Consider the following 23,026-nt stretch of genomic DNA (forward strand, 5'->3'; position numbering starts at 1 on the left):
TGATGGAGGTTGTTTTGTGACTCTTTCATAATAGGCTTTTATGTGACCTGCTATTCCATTTTGACAATCAGTGATTAGAAATAGCTGTTCCTTCAGATTTATAAACCATTAACATAAACAGTTTGGAAGATGGTTCAAAGGCCTTCATCATGTCATTAGGAAAAGACCAGCTTTCTTGACTTTAAAGTTACAAAGGACAATCACATCTGTAAAGACTTGAGACTCGGGGGGAAAAAAAGGAAAGTTGACTTTTGATTAGGGTTAAAGTCAGATACTAATATGGCAAGCAATTTAGGATGAGTGAACAGGGAACTCCCCTGCCACCCCAATGAGCATCCTGAAACTATACTGTCATCAGCCAGAAGGACGAATCCTGATAAACTGTCCTAGTAGTGCCACTGAGACACTTTTCTGACAGTCGGATGAGCTCTTAACAACTTACACCATCTGCATTGTTACTATAATGCTATATGCCATTAATTCATAGTGATACAGTCATGTTTATTCCTGGAAGAGACCCTGAAGTCCTTCCATGCATTCCTCAGTTCCCACAGCTCTAAGAGAGGAATAAGAGGTTGCTGTTGCTACAGACCATCCACACTGGGCTACAAATATGTCTGAGGAGCCACCTGTACTAGGAATAAAGAATTGGCTGTAACTTATTTTGAAAAAGGAGTTAGATGAAAGGCAATCCCTTTCAGACACTGGCAAGATTTTACCATTAGATTAGGAAACACCTTATCACCTAGGATTTATCTGCCAATGGCTCACATAAAGTAAAATGTATTAGACACAGGAATCCTGCCAGATTTGCAGTTTCAGAGTCTGCCTGAAAACCTCAGCTAGTCACAGGCTGCCAACACTAGACAGAGCAAAATTAGACAGGTCTTTAACATAGTGATAGGGTGTGTGCTCAGACGAGTGAAGTCTCTCATGCCTCAAACTTTGTCCACTGGTAGCAGGTCATGGCAACCAGAGTCACTCACAAACTGCAGAACTGAGGAGGGAAAAAAATGAGATTTCCGGGATGCAATGGCAGGAGGAGTATTTCTCTAGTGTAAGCTTTCCACCAAGGCAGGAAAGACGTGCAGAAGGAGCCCACGAATGGAACCATGCCTGTGAAGCGTCCCACAGCTGGACAGTGATTTTAGGGGAGATCGCTGCTGTGGGACTTGCAGGCGAAAGGGAGGCTGGGGACTGCCAGCATGGCATCCCACAGGAGGGACATGATGCGGTGAAGATGCAGACAGGACAATGAGGAAACCACTCAGTCAGAGAAACACTATAGCTACAGAGTGCTGCTCCTCAGTGATGCAGTTGAAATGGTGGACTGAAATGGAGCAGGCCACTATCTGTCTGTATAATAATGTACTCAGGATATGTCTCACGACTCTACTCCCCCTCCACATAGTGTAATGTTGAAAAACCCTTCTGTTCTCAAGTAATAGAACATATGAATGCCCACTGAGTGAATGTGTATGTGGACTATTATTTGGCAATAGGAACTATTGTTTTAAGTTCTGTTTTGCTTAATTATTCATTATTTACTACTTTAATTATGTATGAAAAACCTCAAGTACTTCTGAATGTTCTTTAGGCAATGCAGACTCTAAGGCACGCTAGGAAAGTTATATAGTGAGGTGTCCCTTCCATTAGTCATAAGAGAAGCATAAATTACAATTCAGCATATAATTCTCCGCTTCTTCACACAATGATTTAAAGTCGATTGAGTACAATTACTTCGTACTCAGCATATTTACTGCTCTATAAAACTTTCTCCCATAAAGAAAAGGCATCCAGGCATTTTTCTGAACAACAGTATTGTTAAACATTTTTTGATGAGGCTTTTTTTGAAAACATGTCTTACCTTTCAGTTGTTTACAAATTACTTTGGCAGTGATTTGGGAAAGCACTTAATATGTGTTAATGTTCTTCCTTGAACAGGGACTTCGCTTAAGTGCTTTTCTAAGCAGAATCTTGTTCTGTTTATCTGTCCATTTATCTGAATTGAAAGTAGGGATTATTTTGATATCTCAAAACATTTTGAAACAAAGCTACGCAAGAGTAGCATATAGCTTACTTCCCTCATCTCTCTATCTGCAACATCTATGCTTTCTAACACACCCCTACCCCACCCTTGTTTGCTACACTTGCTGGACAAGACATATAGCACATGCTGTGGTCATACAGAAACCGTATGTATTCTTTCTTTACTGACTAGCCAATAGACAGGTTAAGTGGTCAGTCACCTGGCATCTCTAGTCCAGTAACCAAGCCCTACGTAGCTGAACCTTGAACCAAGTCAAAACTTGCAGACCCAACCAACAGCTTGGTGACTGTAAGTGGTCATTTTTCACACTTCTGTTGAGGGAACAGAATATCTGTGAAATCTTTTTCTCTGTTATTGAACTCATGTTGGCTAATGGGTTCACAGTTTTTTATGGTACCTGACAGACAATGTGACCACTGAAACTTTGTTTCCTTATGAAGCCCAGGGGTAAAAACCAAAAACACGGATATCAAATTTGTGAATATTTGTACAAAATTAATAACTAAAAAGTTATGAATCCTACCAAATTAATTTTATATGACTTACATTAATGTTAGTAATTTTTTTCCATTATTTGATCAGGTCTGGTAATGCTTAAGTCATCAAATCGCAGAGAGATTTGTGGGATGCAGTTTGCAAAGCCTTTTCAAAGTGTTACTTTCCTTTAGTCTGCTTCTTGTCATTGTTAGAGCTGGGCAGTGTACTTAATCTTGAGGACTTGCATGAGGAGGCAGTTAAGATTTTAATATTAGTTGTAGTAGACCTCTGTGCATAAAGATGAGCCTTAATCACTTTTGAATTAGTTCACCTCTGTCAGCAAATATTCTCCCTCTTTGATGCTCTCAGACTACTCTACTCACTAACCGTTGTTGGATACAGACCTCCAGTTTCTATGGATGCCCATGGTACACTTCATTGCATTACTTTATTCAGCAAAATGCCAACGGCAATTTCTTCTCCAAAAAGAGGGAAAATACCCGGAAGAACAAGCTAATAATTTTGCATGTTCAAAGAAGAATCTGTTAATTTCACATAAACCATCAAAAAGAACGGGCCACTAGAGGGAACTAAATCCAACATGCTGAAAGAAAGTAAAATGCTAACTCCTCAGCTGTAAATTATTGTGGCGAACAGAATGGTCTGGATTTACAACAGCTGAAGATACTGTTCTATATTCTTAACAAAGATATGGCAATTGAAGAAAACAATTTACATATTTATAAAGAGGTCTACCACTTCATGCAATGTGTATACCAAAACCATTAAAACAGTATGTATAAAAAGATTACATATAAAAAGGTAGTATGAACAGGGGATAAATATATTGTGTAGGTCTAATTTATTATAGATCTAGATCTTTCATGTGAGACACACATCAAAAGAGAAAAATTGTTTTAAGTCAATATGTTTGGACTTCTGGTAATGGAGTCCTTGTACATGTTAAGATATTTTTGATTTGTTGTCACATCATGCATATAATCTTGGATCTTTGTTTTGTATCAGCATGTTCACAAACCTGCAACACCATGCAATAAGTACTGTCCATTTCAGTATAATTAAGATTATAAGGAAAGATTGCAACAGTGAGTTTATTGTTTGGTGGTATAGCTAGAAAAAAAATGCAATACAAAGGCAATTATTTAGTATTTTTGGTAAATATGTCAAAACCAAAAATATAAATTGTTTACTAATAGCTGCCTAACAATGAAAATAAAAAGGTCACTAATCCTTTTTTCTGAGTACTTTGATGTGATTTATAACACTAATAAACTCTCTGCAATGTTCTGAAGCTTTAGTTCTACAGCTTCCTTTTCTGAGGCTAGATACCCTAGCTTTCTCAGTATCACTTCTTATTTATGACTAAAAGTAACTCACAAAATATGTTTATTGTCCTCTCAATAATTTCCATCAACCAAAACTCCATTAATTTCCATCCATATTTCATATGACATTATCTTTCTCTCTTTTACTTCTAAATACAGCTACCGTGCCTATGATTTTATACAACTACACAGTTTGTAAGCCTACAAAAATGGTTTTATCTTTATAACTATATTTTATAGATACCTCCATTTCACTTATTATAATGCTTTCTCCTGCAAAGCTGTCTTTTTATATCCAAATAAACTGACAGATATTCTGGACATCTGGTCTTAAATTCTCTGAAGCCTTTCCAACAGCTTTTTTAGTAACGTAAGAATTATTATAGGGAATGCAAGCAGCCTACACTCTAGAGTTTACTGTCAGTGTGTCACAAATTATCAAAACATTGGTCTTTTCCCTGTTTTGAGTAAACTGCGGTGAAAATCTATATCCTTAAACCAGGAAGAGACAACAGCAAAAGACATTTTTTAAAAGCCCACCACTTAAATACACATCACAAGCTGTGTTCACACAGCTGTTAGCCTGTTTAAAAACAAACCATATCTCTGGTGACCTCCATCTGTGCATGCTTGGTGAATTGCATTTAGTACCATGTAACAAAACATCTAGAAGTAAGTATATATAGGGGTGGTTCCTGGCACCACATTTTTTTCCTTTAATTAGAAAGGAAAAGAGAGATACAGGTTTGCAACATGAAACATAGCCTAAGTGCTTAAGGCAATTCTCAGTACAAGGCATGTACTGTTAGGCATCTTATATAATTAGCTCTTCTATTACCATCATCACATGAATGGTGGGTGAGTAGTTTTCGTGCTTCTTCTAATCCATTTTCATTAATATTATTAGTATTACTATTGTCATTATCATCATCATCATCACAGCAAGCTGTTAATTTTCATATGCCCAAAGGCAAACAAGTCATTACTTACTCATCAACAAAACTACTTGTCCCAGATATACAGGTAAGCAGATTTTTGCTAGGCTGATCAATGAAAGAACCCAGGGCATTCCCACAAGTGGAACATAACAGGATCCTCCTGAACATGAGCACTTTTACTAAATACTTTCTTATTATCGAAGGTCTTCTACTCAAAACCTTAGTTTTGCCAGTTCCGTTCCTGTTCTACATTAAACACTTCAGCTACAGTTGCAATGTCACTGCACAGTAGGTGAAAAACATTTCTGGAACAAATGTCAGCAAGGGATAATTTTGAAATAACCTTCTCATCTACAGTAACACAAGCCAGAAGATAACACTGCTATATAGGTTGCTTTGTTGGTAACCTATGATGCTGTTTCCTGGCATAGTAAGTATTTCTAAAGATGGAAGAGGAAAAGTTGCAGAAATAAACAAAAATATAGAGCTCTTTTAGTTTCCCATATTTGTCATAAAGGTTGGCCTTGGACATGAATTTGAACTGAAATGGGGGGAAGAAAAAAACAATAATACAAAGTGGACAATTAAAGGAACAAAAAAATCTATTAGGATACCTCACCTAAGGAAATAGCTTATACAGAAGCTGAAATATCTTACAGGGAAGCATGCTGTATTAGTACTACGAAATATGGATACTAAAGGAAGTGAGTTCACTTTCATTTCACCTTTGAATTGTGAAACTGCAGTAGATAACCTGTGGTGTTTTACTCTTTCAAAACGGAAATTGTAGGGAAAGACTTGGAAAAGCACCAGATGCAGACTCCAGTTCTCACAAACTATTGATACAGTTAGTCTCAGGTAGTTAAAGCTTGCACTTAATTTAAACAGGAAGATATGGTTTTGTGCCCTGTGTATTGGGGTCAAGGGCCAACTGCCAAAAGCATTTAATGCCCTCATCAGCAGAAGCTGGAAGTCCTCGTCAAAAGCACTTAAAAACAGGTAACAATCTGCAAAACATCCTAACTTGCTGACCCAGACTTCCAAGAAACAAAATGATCCTAACAAACAAGTAAGCGCATAGATGATAGCGGCTTGGTAACAGACATGCAGTGCTGGGACTTACCGTCTTGGTCTGTGGTAACTGTGATAGCTGTGAACTGCTTGGGAGAGAAACTCAGCTCCGAGACCCCATTCGTGGCTTCTATTTCGAAGGTGTAGTTCACGTGCGACACAAAGTCAAGCACTGTCACAGAGGAGTTGATGAGACCTGTGTGCCTGGGGATGAAACGGATACCTCCCCCACAAATCTCACACTGGCTGGCATCCGACCCGCATTTCTTACAGATGACACTATAAGTGAGATCTTTTCTTCCTCCGGTATCACTCGGGGGGCTCCATTCCAACATGAGAGCTGTTTCATTAATGTTAAAAATCACATTCCTTGGAGCAGAAGGTGGCCCTGCAGAGAAGGAGGGGAAAGCCTGTTAAGCCTTAAGGCAATTATTTGCAAATAGAAGTTAAAAGAGTTATGTTTCAATAACAAATTCAATGGGAAAACTAAAAACCGTCTAGATACTTACAATCCTTGAAAATTAAGCAGGAATAATAAATAGGTGAGATCATAAAAAGCTGAATAATCTAAATAAATTAGAATTAATTCAGAAATAATTTAAGGCAACATAAAAATGACTTGCGAACGTCAAACCTGGACTTGATAAGACAAATTTGCACTAAATATCTCTTGATCTTGTGGGGTACTCGGGTAGAGCTTTAACCACAACATTTACATCCTTATTTTATGTCCAGTAACGTAGGCTTTTCTGATAGTTATAATCTTTGATGTTTTATAAGAGTTAAATTGAATAATAAATAAATAACAGCTTTGGAATAACTACAAGAAGTAAAATTGTTTGTATTAGTTTTGCAGTGCCAGATATTTTTTCTATCCTTCACTGCTTATCCCCAGGGATTTTTTTGCTGCTGTTCATTAACAGAGTTAGGTGGCAACAGGCCAAGACTATTAGGCACGAGAGACAGTTTACAAGTTTTTTCCTTCCCACCTGGCACCTCATCAGCATCAGTATAACAGTGAAGACATCAACCTTGCAAACTGAAGATCTAAAAGGATGGCCGCAAGGCAGGAGAAAAAATAATTCCTGAAGACTGTGGGGAGGGATGCAAAGATAGTAGCAGCAGGCAGAGTACAGGAAAGCTCTCAGATAGCAAGCAGGTGGTAAAGCTCTCTGTGTACCATCAGATGAACCACTAGTGACCATTTCCTATGGATCCCACGATAGTCAAGGTATGTCCAACAAGTTTTAAGCTGTTACGCTGACTGTGTAGGATCACATGTAAATCATCTGAGGCTTTATATATTAGCTTCCACAGCCTGAAGGAAGAACTTTACCACCTAATGATTTTTCAGATAGGAATTAGTGAAGGGGTGAAGGAAAGGCAGAAATTGTTAAAGGAAATCTGAATAATCTTATCTCCATTTCTTATTATATTCTTCTTCCTCCACTTAACATATTTCAACCAAGCACTTACAGACACATGGTTTTCAAAACCAATTTGTATGTAGACACAAAATATGCCCATAAAAATTATGTAAGAAACACAGATTTGGCAAAATGCAAGGCCTTATACTCCAGGTTTTGATATATGTAAGATGACTGTGGTAAACTCAATGGGTGATCTGGGTTTTTTTGAGCTGAATGAGTTGAATAAGCACTATATTCCCAGCTCTCAACATAAAATTACAGTGGACATGGATTGCTTAGCCAATGGTTAGCTGAACTTTCAGCTCGCTTTGCAGCTTTTCATGATTTATACAACCTGCTAGCAAGACTGAAGTATAAAGCTTTGATTGAGATACTGTTCAAAGTTTGAGTGAGCTTGTCATTACTTCAGGGCCTGCAAATGACAACAGCTAATTCTTACACAGAGTGTATTTCACCCAACAAATTGAGTGGCACAGTATATCTGAGAGAGTCAGATAATTAAAATATTATAATGTCCTTTATAAAAACTTTAAGACAATGAGAGAAGAACAAAACAAACAAACAAAAATATTGATCAACACTCGTGTAAATTCCAGTTCAACAACTTGTAGGATGAGAGCAAGACTTTGTGCCCCAAGGATGGTCAGATAAATGGTCAGAACTTTGCATTAGGAAGGAAAACAAAATATCAAAGCTCCTCCAAACATTTCATATACAAATCAGGATCTCAAATCTCAGAAGAAAAAAAACCCTACTTTTTTCTAATAATTCAATGCCACTATTTCTTTTTTTCGTTAAGATCTGCAATTACTACAGCACTGATACGCTGATTCAATCTTCAAACTTTTAGCTATTTGACTAAACAAAACGTACTGATTTAGAAAATCAAGCCCATGAGTGGTTCTGAAATATGCACCTACAACTGAAATAAATCCACTTATTCAAGTTCTTAATTCTTGAAGATTACCCTGAATACTAAAATGGACTATACTTTAACAGAAAGCATTACTATATCTTATATTGCACTAATAAAGTATATAGTAGTAAAGATCTATACAGTTGTGCCTACACATAGCAGCAAGTATGAAAGGAAACAGGCAAGAATAGTTGCAGAAAAAAGGTCACTATTCACGAACATTTGTAATTTTTAAGTGATGCTATTTGTTTACTTATGTGGCATAAATGTGGGTATAAAAGCTGGAATGCTTGTAAAGGGAAAAAAAGTTTGTATGGCATGGGAGGGATAATGTGAACCCATAAATGTTAAGGTTTTCTATGAACTGTAGTTGAACATTTGAGTTGTTTTTTTCTTTCTGGCATTTATTTGTAACTTTAAATAACTGAGACTATGTTTTCATTAAAACTATTTTTTTTTGCCCTAAAGTAAATGATGAGTTAGCTGCTGGATTTCAAGTACTTGATAATTAAAATATTTTGAGGTGTTACATTGCTTTGCATTTTTTTAGTGGACAAGAAAGTTTAAAATATTTTGAATGTGCGAGTATTTATTCACATATCTATCTGTGCAGAGTTCATAGTTAGCAGCCAAAAAGCCACTGACTGGAGAGACCAGTTATTTTTCAGCCTATCAAGGAATCATTTAGCTGAACGGTATGTGGCTCATTGGTACTGAAGATCAATATTTCTGGAACCTGTCAAATGAAGACTATCGTTGTAATTTGCAATTTTATAGTCACAGAGAATATTTTGAGTATTTCCTTCCTGGTCTTTGACTGTGACCTTGTGATAAGTCTAACACTGAAGTATTTGAAATACTGTAATACGTAAGTATTTATAAATGCAACTTGTTAACCAAGCCTAATTACATCGATCCATCATTTTCCAATGGTGTGGAAAACAGAGACAAGGTACAGCCTTGAAGATGCTGATGTTGTCCAAAAGCCCCTACCACCTTGCAGTGTCTCAGATTTACAAATCTCTAAACTTCCCATAAAATTACTGTGAGATTGATGATTCTAGCTACTCTGGAAAACAGTCCTGAGATCAGAATAAGCTAAAACTAGCACAGATTACTTCAGCTTCTGTTCTTATTATTTATGTGCAGAAAACAGGAATAATTATGTTTCCTCTAAAAACATGTTGTGAGAATTAAATAATGACCGGTCTTAACAAATTCCCACTGTTAAAACCAACGAGGAGTTTTAGGAATATGGAGGATGAGCCTTAATCGCACTTACATATGTGCATAACTTTAAGCGGATCAGTAATCCCCTTGAAATAATTGGTAATACTCATGCACTTAAAACTAAGCATGTGTGTAATTGCTCGAAGGATTGGAGCCAACGTTTTAAAACTGGCTTAAATTTAATCTTACATAAACTGTAGATATTATGACAATGGGTCATCATAGCTCAGGTTTTTTTAATGTTATTTCATAAACTTTTGCAGGCCAAAACAGGAATTAATGTGAATCCAGGCAATAGGAGAGTTTTGTCTGGCTTTGTCTATCATATTTTTGTTATGCTATTTGTAGATAGCATCAGTGGAAGAACCAATACAATAGATAAAATACACTTTTTAAAAAATGTATTTTTCATTTGTACTAGAGAGTGAAGGTTGTTATATTCACGATTTGGGACTTAATTCTAAGAGAAAACATTCACATTTCAATGAATAGGGTGAACATTTTCAATTATGTTGGGGTGTCTGAAAGTATATGACTGTCCGCCTGCAAATACTGAGAAAAACCTCAGACACCCTTCATACTCAAGGCCCCTCATGCCAATTTGCAAGACGATTAAATAGCTTTTTAATTGCTGTTAAATTATGCCAGTTAAACTGTGATTTCATGCAAATATTAAGCTGTAATGACATGCAGTGAATCATTTACTAAGATTTAGAACTTGGAACAAAGAGAGACAATTAATTCTAATCCTCAGATTCAGCTAAATTATGTGTCACTGGGCTTTTATGAATGTGGCCTGATTGCTTTGTTATCATTTATAAATTATACAAAGATTATTTGACAGATTGGAAAAACTTGGCAGCTATAAGCCTTCTGCAGACATCTGTGTGCAAAGCTCACAGGGATTTCCTTGTATTGATTTTTAAGGAAAACAAGTATATTGGTGAAAATGATGGATCCTTTCCTCACAGCAAAATTCATGACTTTGGATTTTATGCAAAAGGATAAAACACAGTTCAGATGGATGAGCATTAAAAAACATTCAGCTCTTCTGCTTCTTAGATGAAACACAGCCCAAGCGTGAGCAATGTCTTTTGCTTCATTTACAAATTATAATGTAAGAACTATTTCTACACTCTCTGTGGAGTAGACTGACATTGATGTCTTATGGAGAAGCAGGCCCACTCCAAAAGCAACACAGCTGAGTTTATGCCTCATGCAGTGCTTCGCACCTCACCTTGCTTTGCATATCCTCTCCCTCTGTGAAGTGAAGTGCGTTTTGCCCTTTATAGAAGGAGAGAGGAGCAAACCCAACACTGCAGAAGTCTAGTGAGGGCAATGCAGTATTTTAAACACCACAGAGTGACGACTGCCTGGAAAAAACTTTGCTGTTTTTTAAGTGAGAACTGTCCGTTACCAACTATTGGACTCTTAGAAGTGTGTTATTTGACTAATGAATTTACATCGGAAGGGCAAAAATTAACCATCGTCTTCTGAGAATACTCAGAATCAGCATCCGGCTGTGCCCCTTGAGTTCTTAATTGCTTTTCTATATACATATATATACATGTAGCGTAGATAAGTAGTGTCACTTGATGTAGAATGCTGTATTACATTTTTTCTTTTCAGAATCACTTATTCTTTTTCTGTGAGGCAGGCAGGAAGAATGGAAGCCAGTGACTGCAACTCTGAGCATAATGATAAATTGCAAACAAGTATATATATAAAAATAACAATAGAGGCAGTAGGTTCGAAGGCTTCAAGCATGTTGCTTGATTTTGCTGCTGTAATACAGTATTGACTCTTAAAAATAGAGGATACAGTTTGTGGCAGAGGTTATTGAACAGAGCATAAGTTTGTTGGGTTCAAAATTGTTTAAGCATAACATGAAAAGAGATGCATTCAGACTCAGACACCCAGCCTGCTTTTGACCTTGAAAAGATGGATCAATTTATCCAATTACATTATAGTGGGAAACGTTCGAGTTTATGTACAGAGTAATCAGACAGGGGATTAGGTATGATGCTATTTGTTGCTCACTGTGTATGCAGAGAGATCACTGATAGAGTACTCGCATATGGCAAAGAAATACAATAAGGAGAAAGAGTAGCAGCAAGAGATTGATAACAAATGCCAATCAAATGAAAAAAGGCTAGGAGAAAGAGATTAACAATATATCCTAATGTATTTTTAATTCCTCTTATTAAAATTAGATTTCTATTATGCTTTTCTGCAAAGTGCACACTCTTTTACAAAACACAGTTACATGAAGTAAAAATGGGAACTCTACAATTCTGGAAAAGCATACAGAATGCACTTTCACAGAATTAATGAAATCAGATTTGAAGCTCATCTTGAAAAAAGTGGGGGCCTGAAGCTAAACTCTTAATTTCATACTCTCTTTAATCAAGGTCCTTATTTTCCATAATGCTGCATATGCAAGTTTCCCAGTACTGAGGAAACATTCTGGAGTGAGGAATACTGTCTAACCCTATACAGGAATTAAAAGAGAGAGAGAATAAAATATCTACGTATCTTAGGCATATTGCTTTGCAGGACTTGGGGAAGCAAATAAAATAGGTATTAATCCAGTTGGTTCAAAATGTTTGACTATGAAGAAATGTGTAAGGGGAATCCACTATTCATTCTGTGTTTAATGCAAGAATAACTCTCATTTAAAAAGTCACAAGTAAAATTTCTAATCTCTTAAGTCACATCTCACATGTCAGGATTCAAATTTGCAAATGAACATCAAAAATGCAGACCTGTCCCAAAATTGATTATGCAAAAAAAGACATTTTCTAACTGCACAGGCTTTTCTCTCTACTTAGCTAAATTAGCTCATTTCTTTTCCTAACTTTTCAACTCCTTTTCTTACAGTAAAGCATGACAGTTTGGAAGGAACAATCTAAATTCTACTCATATCTTTGTTTATTAAATTTAAATTAGCCACATCTGCACAGACCCACCGAAGGCAGTGAGGTTGTATTTATGACAGAAACGTAATTTTAATAACTGAGAGCATAATTTGAAAGCAGTGGGGCTAAAGATATCACTTAGGGAATAATTTGGCCTGCAGACTCTTCATTACTGATGATGTGCAAGAAGATAAGAACGCAGTCTGCCCATCAAGAGTCTCTGTGTCATTTGCAGAGCTGACAATTAGTGAAATAATCATCATCGTAGGTATAAGATGAATACATCTGCTGTTACAGTCAATGAAGTACCGATACCTTGCAGTCTAGGCTGAATGAGAGGCAATGCATGGTGGCACTGAACCAAGAGCAAGGCAGAAACTAGAATGTAGTTCACTGTCTCCTTTATTTCTGATTTCTCCCAAGTCAGGGTGAGATGGGGCACTGGTACCTCTGCTGTGATTTATTTCTTCCCTGCCTCTGCTCACTTGGTTGCTTTGGCTGACATCCTCAGCAGGAACGGAGAAGTCTGGCAGCAAGTCTTCCCTGACAGTTTTTGGCCAAAGCAGCTCTCAGCACTCCGCTTTTGTTGGGAAAGCACCGGGGTGTTCTAGGTACCTGCTCCCTGATGCCTCAGGCCTCTCGTGCTCTTCCCTACCTTACCAATACTAATGGGTAGCAGGGCTTAAAATTATGCCCTGAAAGATAATTATGGAAAGATAATGCCACGCATGAATAATTTTTTCAGAGAAGAACTGTCTTTTGGAGATGAAAAATCAATGACTTATAAATAATACGGAACCACATCTGCATAATGCATGAGTGAAACCATCTTTGTAAGCATGAAACTGTCAAGAGCGCCTGGGATGTGTGTTAGTTCTGTGGCTAAGTTTTTAATGGCCTGTGCTTGGGGCACTCATTTGAGTGGAATCATTTGTAATCACCATTTTCCTGCGGGAAGTCTGGAACAACACTGTTTATTCCCTCACATACTTTGTGCAAAAACATAGGCCTATGTGCCTTGCTCCAGAGTAAGCTGACAGCAGATTGTGTGCATTGGATTGGGGTGCCTCTTTGAACCCTAGGTCCTTTAGGTAGCTGGAGGCTGGTATTTACCCTTCCCATCTGAAAACCCTATGGTTAGATTAGACAAATTTCTGCTAAGTGCGTTAGATCAGAGGAATGCCATTTTTGGTGACCATCACTCCCATTTAATGGATGGACAATGTCTTGGTCTACGTAATGACCTCAGGATTACAGAGTGTCTCTGACTTCATAAATCAGCTCCAAATTATTTGGTATATTCCCAATTTGCCCAGTACAGTGCCATCTGGAGAGACTAGCATGAGCACAGGAAGTAGTTCAATTCTGCTAGTGTCAACTCAGTTATTTTTACATGGTGCTGCCTTACACAGTGCAAACATACCAAAATTATGACTATACACTGATGGTTATTGCAGCAGTACTTTGCTTTCATGTTTTTATCTCTTAAGCTTTTTGTATTCTTACTCTGTTAAAATACTTCACGTATTTAACATGCTAATTTTTTTAGAATTCTCTTAACAAGAGGACTGTGGCAAAAAAATGTACTTGAATCAAATCCTCCACCAAAAGAGCTAACAAAATGCTAAACAGAAAACTAGGTATCTTAGAAAATTTGCAAACAGATTTTAATTGCCTTTATTAAATAATAGGATTTTATATGTAAATATAGTATTTCACCCACAGATTTTTAAATGCTGCTGTTTGTTCCCAGTTTTGAGATTAAACAGATATAGTTGCTTTATGATCAATAACTGAATCCCAGTGAACAACGAATGATGTATGAAAATCTATGAGAAATATTTTATTAAGTGAAAAGAAAATTTATGCTTTATGTTTCTAGACATGAGGACATTGATCAAAGTAATAAAAATCTATTTTCAGTCAGAATTTCTGCCCCTAGATTCCTGGGCATCAGTTTTGTCTTAATGACAAACTTAGGTTAGTCAAAAATCATAAAATGTTGTATTTAAAAAATTATCAAAAAATCTAAAGAATTTTCATTATCACAGTTGTATAAGAGGGAATAAGTCTCTGTTGAAAGAAGGTGATATGCCAGAGAATTTAATTATATCTTATTCTGATTGGATACATCTTTTTTCCTTTCTTTTTATGATTTTCTTGCCTTTTTTAGATAGTTTAGTTTTTCTTCAATTGTGTTGGGATGATATTTGTCTTATAATTTTCATTTAAATCTGGGGAGACATCAGAGTATGTAATATCAGGTTTTTTTCTTTATGTGACTACTCAGTTTTTTGAAATTTTTTGTACAAGCGTATTTCCTGTATTTAAAATACATACTGGTAGTTAAAACTCAACATTGTTATCTATATGACAATGATTACATACTTTGTATTATCACACAGAACTACAGGTTAAAAAGTCACCAAGCTAAGAAACGTGTCAGTATTTTTAGGGATGTCTAGATTAAATAGAAATACGATGTTTGAATTTTGATTTTAAAAATGTCTTTTGGTTATCTCGAATGGGACTCTTCACAAAATATATAAACTCATGTCATTTTTTAAAAATAAAAAAATAAATAAATGAGGCACAGGAGAAGAGAACTGCAGACACTGGTACTGATCAGACTTACGGGTACATGCCATAGTTGGTGGGTCCTTCTCAGCTCTGAAGTAACCTTTCTCACACTGACAAACAGAAGTTGCTTCTACGTAAGTCAAACTGTGTGGAGGGCACTTGGAGCACTTTACATTTCCAGCAAATGCTTTATAGAATCCAGGCCTGCAAGCTGCAGAACAAGAAAATAAGCTTCATTAATAGAAGCAAGTTTCGGTCATAAGTAAAATCTGTTCCATGCAGTTATAATGCACCTTCTTTCCTTTCCAACCTAGATATATATGCTATTTTGATCACACAATTCTTCACAGTTTTTATTTTGATATATACCCCCTATAAAAACCTGTTCTTGGTATATAAATGGGAAATCATTAAAAGAGACCGCTTCCAAATTTACAGTCATCACTGCTACTTGAAATTGTTATTTAGACAACTTCACTAATATCACCAAACAAAGGGACATTACCTATATTTTATGTAGGTTCCATCTGTTAATAAGAAAGAGTGAGATAACTTCTTATCCGCCAAAGCTATTCATATCGCTTCCTTATTTAAGTAATGGAGACTTGCAATGCTTAATATGTTTACCCTCACAACACCTTCATGAAGACAAGGATGACACCCCATATATTTATAGATAGGTCTGACTTGCCTACAGTCCCCTGAGAAGCCTCTGACAGAAGGGCCACATCAGCTGGGTCCTCTGCACCCTGTTGCCATGCGAAGCTATAACCACCTTCAGAGATGTAGGAAGGAGATCCTGATACCCTCTAGCACAAACTGCTGCAAGCCTGAGGCTACTCTTAATTGTGTCAGGAAACAACCTGGAAAGCAGCTGCTATCCTGGATGAGGGATGTTGTGATGGTCAGAGCTCACCGTGCCCCCAGTTACTTGGAGCAGGGGTCCCTGCCATTCTTAACCACAGCACCACCTTACATGCCTTTACGCTGGCCTTTAAAGCAGAAACAATTCGTTAAAATAAATCTTATCATAAATCTGCCAGGCTTGCATTCTGAAATATTATTTTAAAACCATCATCACACATGTTTAAACAGAGATTTCTTTCTTTTTCCTGCCAGCTACCACATTTACATATGCCAGTATGTATTGCAGTTACTGTCTTCTGGCTTCCCAATCTGAAAACAGAACTGAAACAAATGAAAGAGCAACTCAAACATGTATACACTGTACAGACTCATATTCCATCTGACTCCTCCAGCAGTACAATGGAAACCATTGCTATAAATGTAATTTCAAAGATTCATGTGGCTTTTTCTGTTTCTGACATATTCAAAACTATTTTCTTTACATTGCTAGAGAAACTAGGCAGTACTTCCTTTTCTTGTAAAAAGACAAAATAACAATATTAAAATGAGGTGTTCTTTAAAAAGTACCCAAAAGTATGCATTTTATGGATTCACTATCAGTTCATATTAAGTGAGTTATTAAAAAGTATTAACTAATAGATAACATAGATCAGTTTTGCTTCTGATTCCAAAGCACTTGCTTGATACAAAAGCAGTTTCATTAGTAGCTGAGGCAAAAGGATTGAGAAGATGGGACTGAAAAAGACAGCAGTTGATTGCCTATCAGAATCCAAGAGCCAATTTTTCAAATGTAATTTTAAGACCTTAATCTGACCCAACAATTTCAGCAGTTCTCCTCCCAGTGTGTTCTTCTGACTTTGCTGAATTAGGGAGGAATCCTGCCCTGCTGTCACTAAGGGAAAAAAAAAGTATTTCTGGTGTTAGAGATAAGAGGGGTGGGAACAGCAGGGGTTTTCCCTTTGAAAGAAGGCTAGTGGTCTAATACAATTGTGATTATAGTGAGTGGTAATTTTCTACTGATTGGAAAGACAGCAGGTTTGGTGCATGGAAGAAGGCAGCATTGTAGATGTAGGCCATAGGCACTGACTCCTCTTGGCTTTGCTGGAAGGAAGAGGGGACGTAAGGCAAAATCGGGAAACAGTGTTATGCTTGCCTGCTCCTTTCTTCTCTTCCCATGCCCAAATGCTGCCCTGGCTTACCTAAGGATGAATATTAAATTCTTGCTTTTATTAGCAAGCACCTTTCATACATGTGTGATACAAAGAAGTTTGTGATTAAAGAGTTGGCAATTCCAGGTTACAGTTTCAGTCAAAGCAAAGTAAGTGCTCTTTAAAATCCTTATTACTTCTAAAATTCATGTCTGTCAGTTCTGAAATCATTCCTTCTTCCCTTCTGTCCCCCAAATGACAAGCCACTTTGGATCAAAAGAAACATAGCATTCTCTTTCAAGAAAAATATTTTGTTTAAACTTCAAGCAGTTCACTATTCCAAAATAAAACTCAAGGAAAAGATTAATTTCTAATTTAAAAAAGTGTTTTATTCTGAAATGGTATTCTGTAATGTATTTAAAGTAATTATGGTTTTAATATGGTATGTCTCTTAAAAGAAAGCACATACATACTCATAGAAAAGTTGGGGAAAAAAATAATGGATGAATAAGTGGATCATTTTACTTCTTTTGAAGCCAACTCAAATACATTTATCCATTAAGCCACGTATGTACCACAAATTCTGAGACAGAGGAAGATATCAGGGAAGCTTTTCTATGGATAAGTTTACAAAGCTATTGATGACCTGCTCTCTGTCCAAATATAGAATCACACAACCATGATTAGTCCAAATATAGAATCACACAACCATGATTATTGTACACTTTTAAGTAAAAACTAGCCCTTCATAAACAAGAGAAAATAACACAAGCTGAAAACCCCCAAATGATCACAAGCTTGGGATAACTCATCTCTCTGGATAACTCAGTGCTGATTGCAAACATTCAACGTGAAAGAAAATGAATTGTTACTCTATCAAAATCAATGAATATGCAGCACGAGTCTGAAATACAGCACTTCAGCCGCTGTACATATCTAAGCCTAGACTCCGCTAACAAATATTGTGTTTCAGTGGCACAATTAACAAAAACAGTTGCTAAATTTACTATTTTCCACAGAAAATTTGCAAGCACTAGAGTTACTACCCACGTTTTTAAAAGCTCATTTAGGAAATGCCTCAACTGCTATGATTTCAGACATATGTCTTCTTCTGAAGAAAAGAAAAAGAATGTCTCTGTTCCTTCGGCCTTAGGTGTCTTTGTGGAGCTTAAGGCTATATAAGACCACTGCAAGCCAACTGTAGCTCACAGAAATTCCAATTAAAATTTACAGGAAAATTGCACAGAGGACTCAATGGTATTTGCATTCCATTGCAATTTCTGATTTATGCATAACATTTTGTAAAACTGGGGTCTGTGAATGTTCTGCTATGAGATTGCAGATTGCATTACTGCGTGTAAATCACTGTGAGTGACTGCAGATTGTGATACCAAACCATACACAAGCACTAGATGTTGTATTCAACTTCAGAGTCCTAAAGTCACATGCTTTCTAAAATAAAGATTAGGATATGACTCTGTAAAGGGATTAATCAATAGGCTTACTTACATGCTTAATGTTAACCAAGTTCCTCGGATTTTGCCTAGCTTCCTATTATTTCTGGTGGTTTCAGCCACACAAAATTAATCAGTGCACAAACTGCCTGATGGGCAAATCAGAAACTCAGAAAATTTTAATTATAAATGGGCTGTGGTTTTCCATTTGGAGAAGGAAAAAAGTCATCTTTCCCAAGCAAAGTCGTACCCTATGTAAATATATTACAAGTAAGTTAAAAATTTGTTCCGGGTGTTTATGTATGCAGAATTTTTCACTTTGTATGGGTTGATAAATCAGTATTTTCAAAGCGTTTCTCATAACATTTTCTTCACTCAGCTAAGTTATTGCATCTATCATTTTCACAAACTATTTGTGTATATGTTAGTGGAAACTAAAATTTAAACTATGAAAAGGTGCTGTCTGAAAAACCTTCTAATGATGACTATTCAAAAAAACCTAAAGTTTGTTTTTATCTTTGTTACCACAGAGTATTTTTCTCCTAACTTCCAAATCACTGGGAGGCATCTTATTTTCCCTAACGTTATCTAACAGAAGAGACTTTGTGAGTTACTAATTATACGAACTGTATGAGATTTGACTTTTGTAAAGCCTGGGGGAAGATAATATATTGTCTTAATGGTTAAGTAATTAGCAGGGTATCTGAATAAACAATTCAGAGACACTAAAGTTTTCTCCAATGAAATACCAGAGATCATGCAGAGAAGCACTGATAATTTAATTGGCTTCATAAAAGATAACACATCTATAAATTTGCTTTACTACAGCTTTATCAGGATTCGACTATGAGGTTTTTAAACTACAGAAACTTTGTAATTAATATAATTTTCCTTATTTAATGTTTACTATATAGCATTTAGTTTTGTTCGAATTATACATAGATGCATACAAAGAGAAATTAAGGTTACACAAAGCTCTGGTGAACTCTTAAAGAAAGTGATTCATGACTTGCTAGCCTCCCAGCCTGGGCAGAGAGTGGGAGAAGGCATTTATCAAGCAGCTGCAAAACAGTTTGGTACTGTTGATGTTATTTGCAGAGGTATTGAAGCAGACTGGAAAAACTTTAGAGGTGCATTGTACACTTACTGCCGAAAATGAGATACAATCTTACCTGTTCCAAACAGGATGGTACGTGTGTGGTGCAAGACACTGTGGGAAGCCGTCCCTCCCTGCGCACAGCTGCACAGTTGGGTCTATGGTAGCTACCACCCCGAAGGGCCGTGAGTGCATCCCCCTGCCAGCGCTTTGGCTGCGGGGGCTCAGGGCCAGCGCTGAGACAGTGCAGCTGAGGGCAGCCCCATCCCACTGGGGCCGTGGGGAAAGGCTCCTTGACAGAGCGGTTGTGAGGCCAACCCCTGCCTGTGGGAGCTGCTTCTGGCTGAAGGCTTGGTCCCTGCCTGGGCTACAGCTCCGCCATGGCACTGCGCTGCCCTGCAGGGCCATGGGTCCTGCCAAACTCGGCCCACCCGCAGACCGACATCCTGGCCCAGCCTCCGCCTGTCCCCATCCCCAGGGAGGTGTGCCTGATGCCTGGGGTTGCCCCTAGCTGGCCCCTGGCCTGCCTTGCTCCCAGGCCGGGCAGGGCCTCACAGCCAGGGCCTGGCCCACCACCAAAGGCCCAAGGTGGTGGGACAGGCCCTGCCTGGCTGCCTCCGGGGAGCCCCCGCCACTACCGGCCCCCAGGGAGGTGCCAGCCCCCGTGGTGCCCCAACAACCTAAACCAACAGCAGGATATGTATTATAGCAAGTGCAGAGAAAGCCGTACTTCACTGAGATCCATCTGGGAAACCACACATTTCCAAATCTAGGGGAAGGCAGATGGCTGACCTGTGTGTAGGCTGGCGGGCCGCAGGGCCGGGTCTCACGGCATTATTCAGGCAGTGAGGAGTGAGGGCCTCATCTCGTGCTGAATGGGACAGTATTTTTAAGGATCTTTTAAACCACCCAGTCCAGTAAATAAGGTCATGGGTCAATTACTACAAAATACAGTTGTGGGCTTTCTTGCAGAAGAGTCTTTACTGCTCGAGACTGTTATGGCCATTACGTTCTTCCCCAGCCTGGGGGAGGAATGATGTATAGGCACGAAATCTGGAAAATGCAAACGTGGTGCTTATCTTTGTGGTGATAAACCTTATTGCTTTAAAAAAAAGGGGCATTTTCACTGCTCTGTGGGAACATGTAATTGTGAAAGAAAGAAGGTGATTCCAGTTTTCAGTTGTTTCAGTTTTACAACATCTCGATCGACTGTTATCAAGTTAATTGAAGTAAGGGCAGTCCAAAGCAAACTGAGGAGCAACTTCTAGATATGTCTGACACTTGGTGTGTGTGTGGGAAAACATTTCTCATGAAAATGGGATTTCTATAGCTTGCGGAGAACTCATCAATCAAATTAAAATAGAGAAGACTGTGTTGTTATTTACAATGAATGGCAACCATCAGTAGCTGTGGAAGAGGTGTTTTAATCTTTCAGAAATACATAATTTGCTATGCTTTTCCACCTCATACATTTTTTTAAATTGCTTACTGAAACCCACTAATGCACTATGAGATTGACATCTTTCATATTTGTTATATTCTGTCAATACATAATTATTCCAATTTTAAAGTCCTCTTACCCCTCTGATATCTAATCACTTTATAAAAAGGGCAATCCAATAAGGCCTGTTCTGTTCTACCACTGTGCAGAAACAAGGAACTATAATATTATTTTAACCAATTTTTATTTTAGTAAAAGTATATAGAAAAGAATAAAGAAGTATATAGAAAAGAACAAGAGAAAATAATGTATCAAAACATGCACATTGTATATTACAAAAGGCAGAATACAATCACAAAATCAAGATTAGGGTATTACAGAATTAGGACAATGAAGCTATGATGACAACCTTTGAATGTAAGTACTATCTCATGTCTTTTCTTTCATCATATGATCCTTGTTTTATTCAGGTCATGAATAGACTGTGAGAAAAGAGAGGGGATTCCCTTTGGGTCATGTTCAAACTGATAATGAGACTATGCAGGACGAGTTGCTAGAAACATGAGGCATCATGAAGAACCCATTGGAGGAAGACTAGCCATGATAGATTATGAATTATGGAACATGCTGGTTAGTTGAAACCACAAGAATAAAAGACATCATGTATCAAGAAAGCAAGGCTCTAGTTCGGTTCAGTTCCTACAGGTGGTAAGGAGGGGACAACAGACACCCCTAGAAACTTAGTGACAGAATGACCCAACTTTTGGGGGATAATAGACTGATTTTCCTTTTTTGTTTGCGGTAAATTTGATGGATTATATTTCTGTGTGCTTTGGCATGCACTTCAATGCATCTGTGTTTATATGCTCCAGTCCATCTCTTGCCAATATCTTCTGCTCCCTAATATTTCTATTCTTTAAGGTAGAGAACAGATAAGAGCATTACTCATACACTTGACTTTGGAGAAGAACAAGGGAGAGGAAAGAAAAAGAGGCAGGTGTAAGGCTGCTTCCTCAAATATAACTATGTAATGAAGATAGGTAAATGAAATTAATTGTTCTTTCTCTTGGTGATAATTTTTTTTTTTTACCAGTGACTTATTTTCTGTCATTCCCATATTTCAATATTCTATTGAGGTTGTTTATTAAAATGATTAGAAGAAGTCACAAAAAAGATAATTGGTATATATCAGTGTTTTCAGTTCACATCAATGCAGTTTTTCTCTGTATAAAACATTAGTTGCAATACAATAACTTGAACAATGATTCAGGTCACATACCATGTTTTTAAAGAATCTGTCGTTTATCCAAAAAATTCACACAGACAAGGAGAACAGTCAATGATATTAATTTTATCACTGCCTGTCATACTAGATACAATTCAATAGCTCATCAAAGAGTTGGGATCTGCGCTACAGAGCACAGGTGAATACTATTCTGCACTTCTTAAGGTGCTGTCAGCTACTTCTCAAAGACTTTTAATTAGGCAACTAAAGACTTCTGATAACAACAAAGAGAAACACCTTGTTTGTGACTCAAATAGCTTTTGCAGTGTGAACACAAACTATCTTATTAAACTTTGGTTTTCGCATACAGAGCAATAATACTCAGTGACTTAAGCTGCTTTTCGTATTGCTGCTAGAGACTATCATTGCCTAGTAACAGAAGGATTTTCAAAGATCTGGGAGGAAGACTGTCTGTATTCTGGCTTCCCTTTAACTTACAGGCAAGATGGAGACAAGTGACAGTGTAGGAATAATACATGTAACTGGTGCTCTTTTCTTTGTTAATCACAAGCAGGAGGATACTTTCATAGGTTGCCTATCCATTGAATTTGTCACCTTATTTATAGATTGTTTTCCTGTAGGTGTATATTCGATATTGTTAACCTCTTCTTTAAAAAATCTTGACTAAGGACTCATTTTTGTACTTTCAAAAAAAACCCCAAAATTAAAAAAAGCATCCTAAACACTTTCATATAGACTAGCATTTAAGAATATGATTCTAAATGCATAGGTACTACTCAAAGAAAGAGATGGCAAATGTTTTCAATATTGATAAAACT

The 23,026-nt window shown here is 37.3% G+C and overlaps 1 protein-coding gene across 3 annotated transcripts in view; it reads right to left on the reverse strand.

The window, feature by feature from the left end:
- The window catches only part of EPHA6 (EPH receptor A6), a 519,060-nt gene that overhangs the window by 228,501 nt on the left and 267,533 nt on the right, over positions 1 to 23,026 (reverse strand). For 2 of the 3 annotated variants that reach the window (XM_059816426.1, XM_059816418.1), the window contains exons 4-5: positions 15,012 to 15,167; positions 5,935 to 6,270 (exon numbers count right to left, since the gene is read on the reverse strand). In XM_059816426.1, the coding sequence (XP_059672409.1) occupies positions 5,935 to 6,270; positions 15,012 to 15,167 (492 nt within the window). Of the gene's footprint in view, positions 1 to 4,863; positions 4,941 to 5,930; positions 6,271 to 15,011; positions 15,168 to 23,026 lie in introns of all 3 variants that reach the window. The other variant, XM_059816431.1, reaches the window with a different exon arrangement.

This window comes from Gavia stellata, chromosome 1 (assembly GCF_030936135.1).
Source record: "Gavia stellata isolate bGavSte3 chromosome 1, bGavSte3.hap2, whole genome shotgun sequence".
Lineage (NCBI taxonomy): Eukaryota > Metazoa > Chordata > Aves > Gaviiformes > Gaviidae > Gavia > Gavia stellata.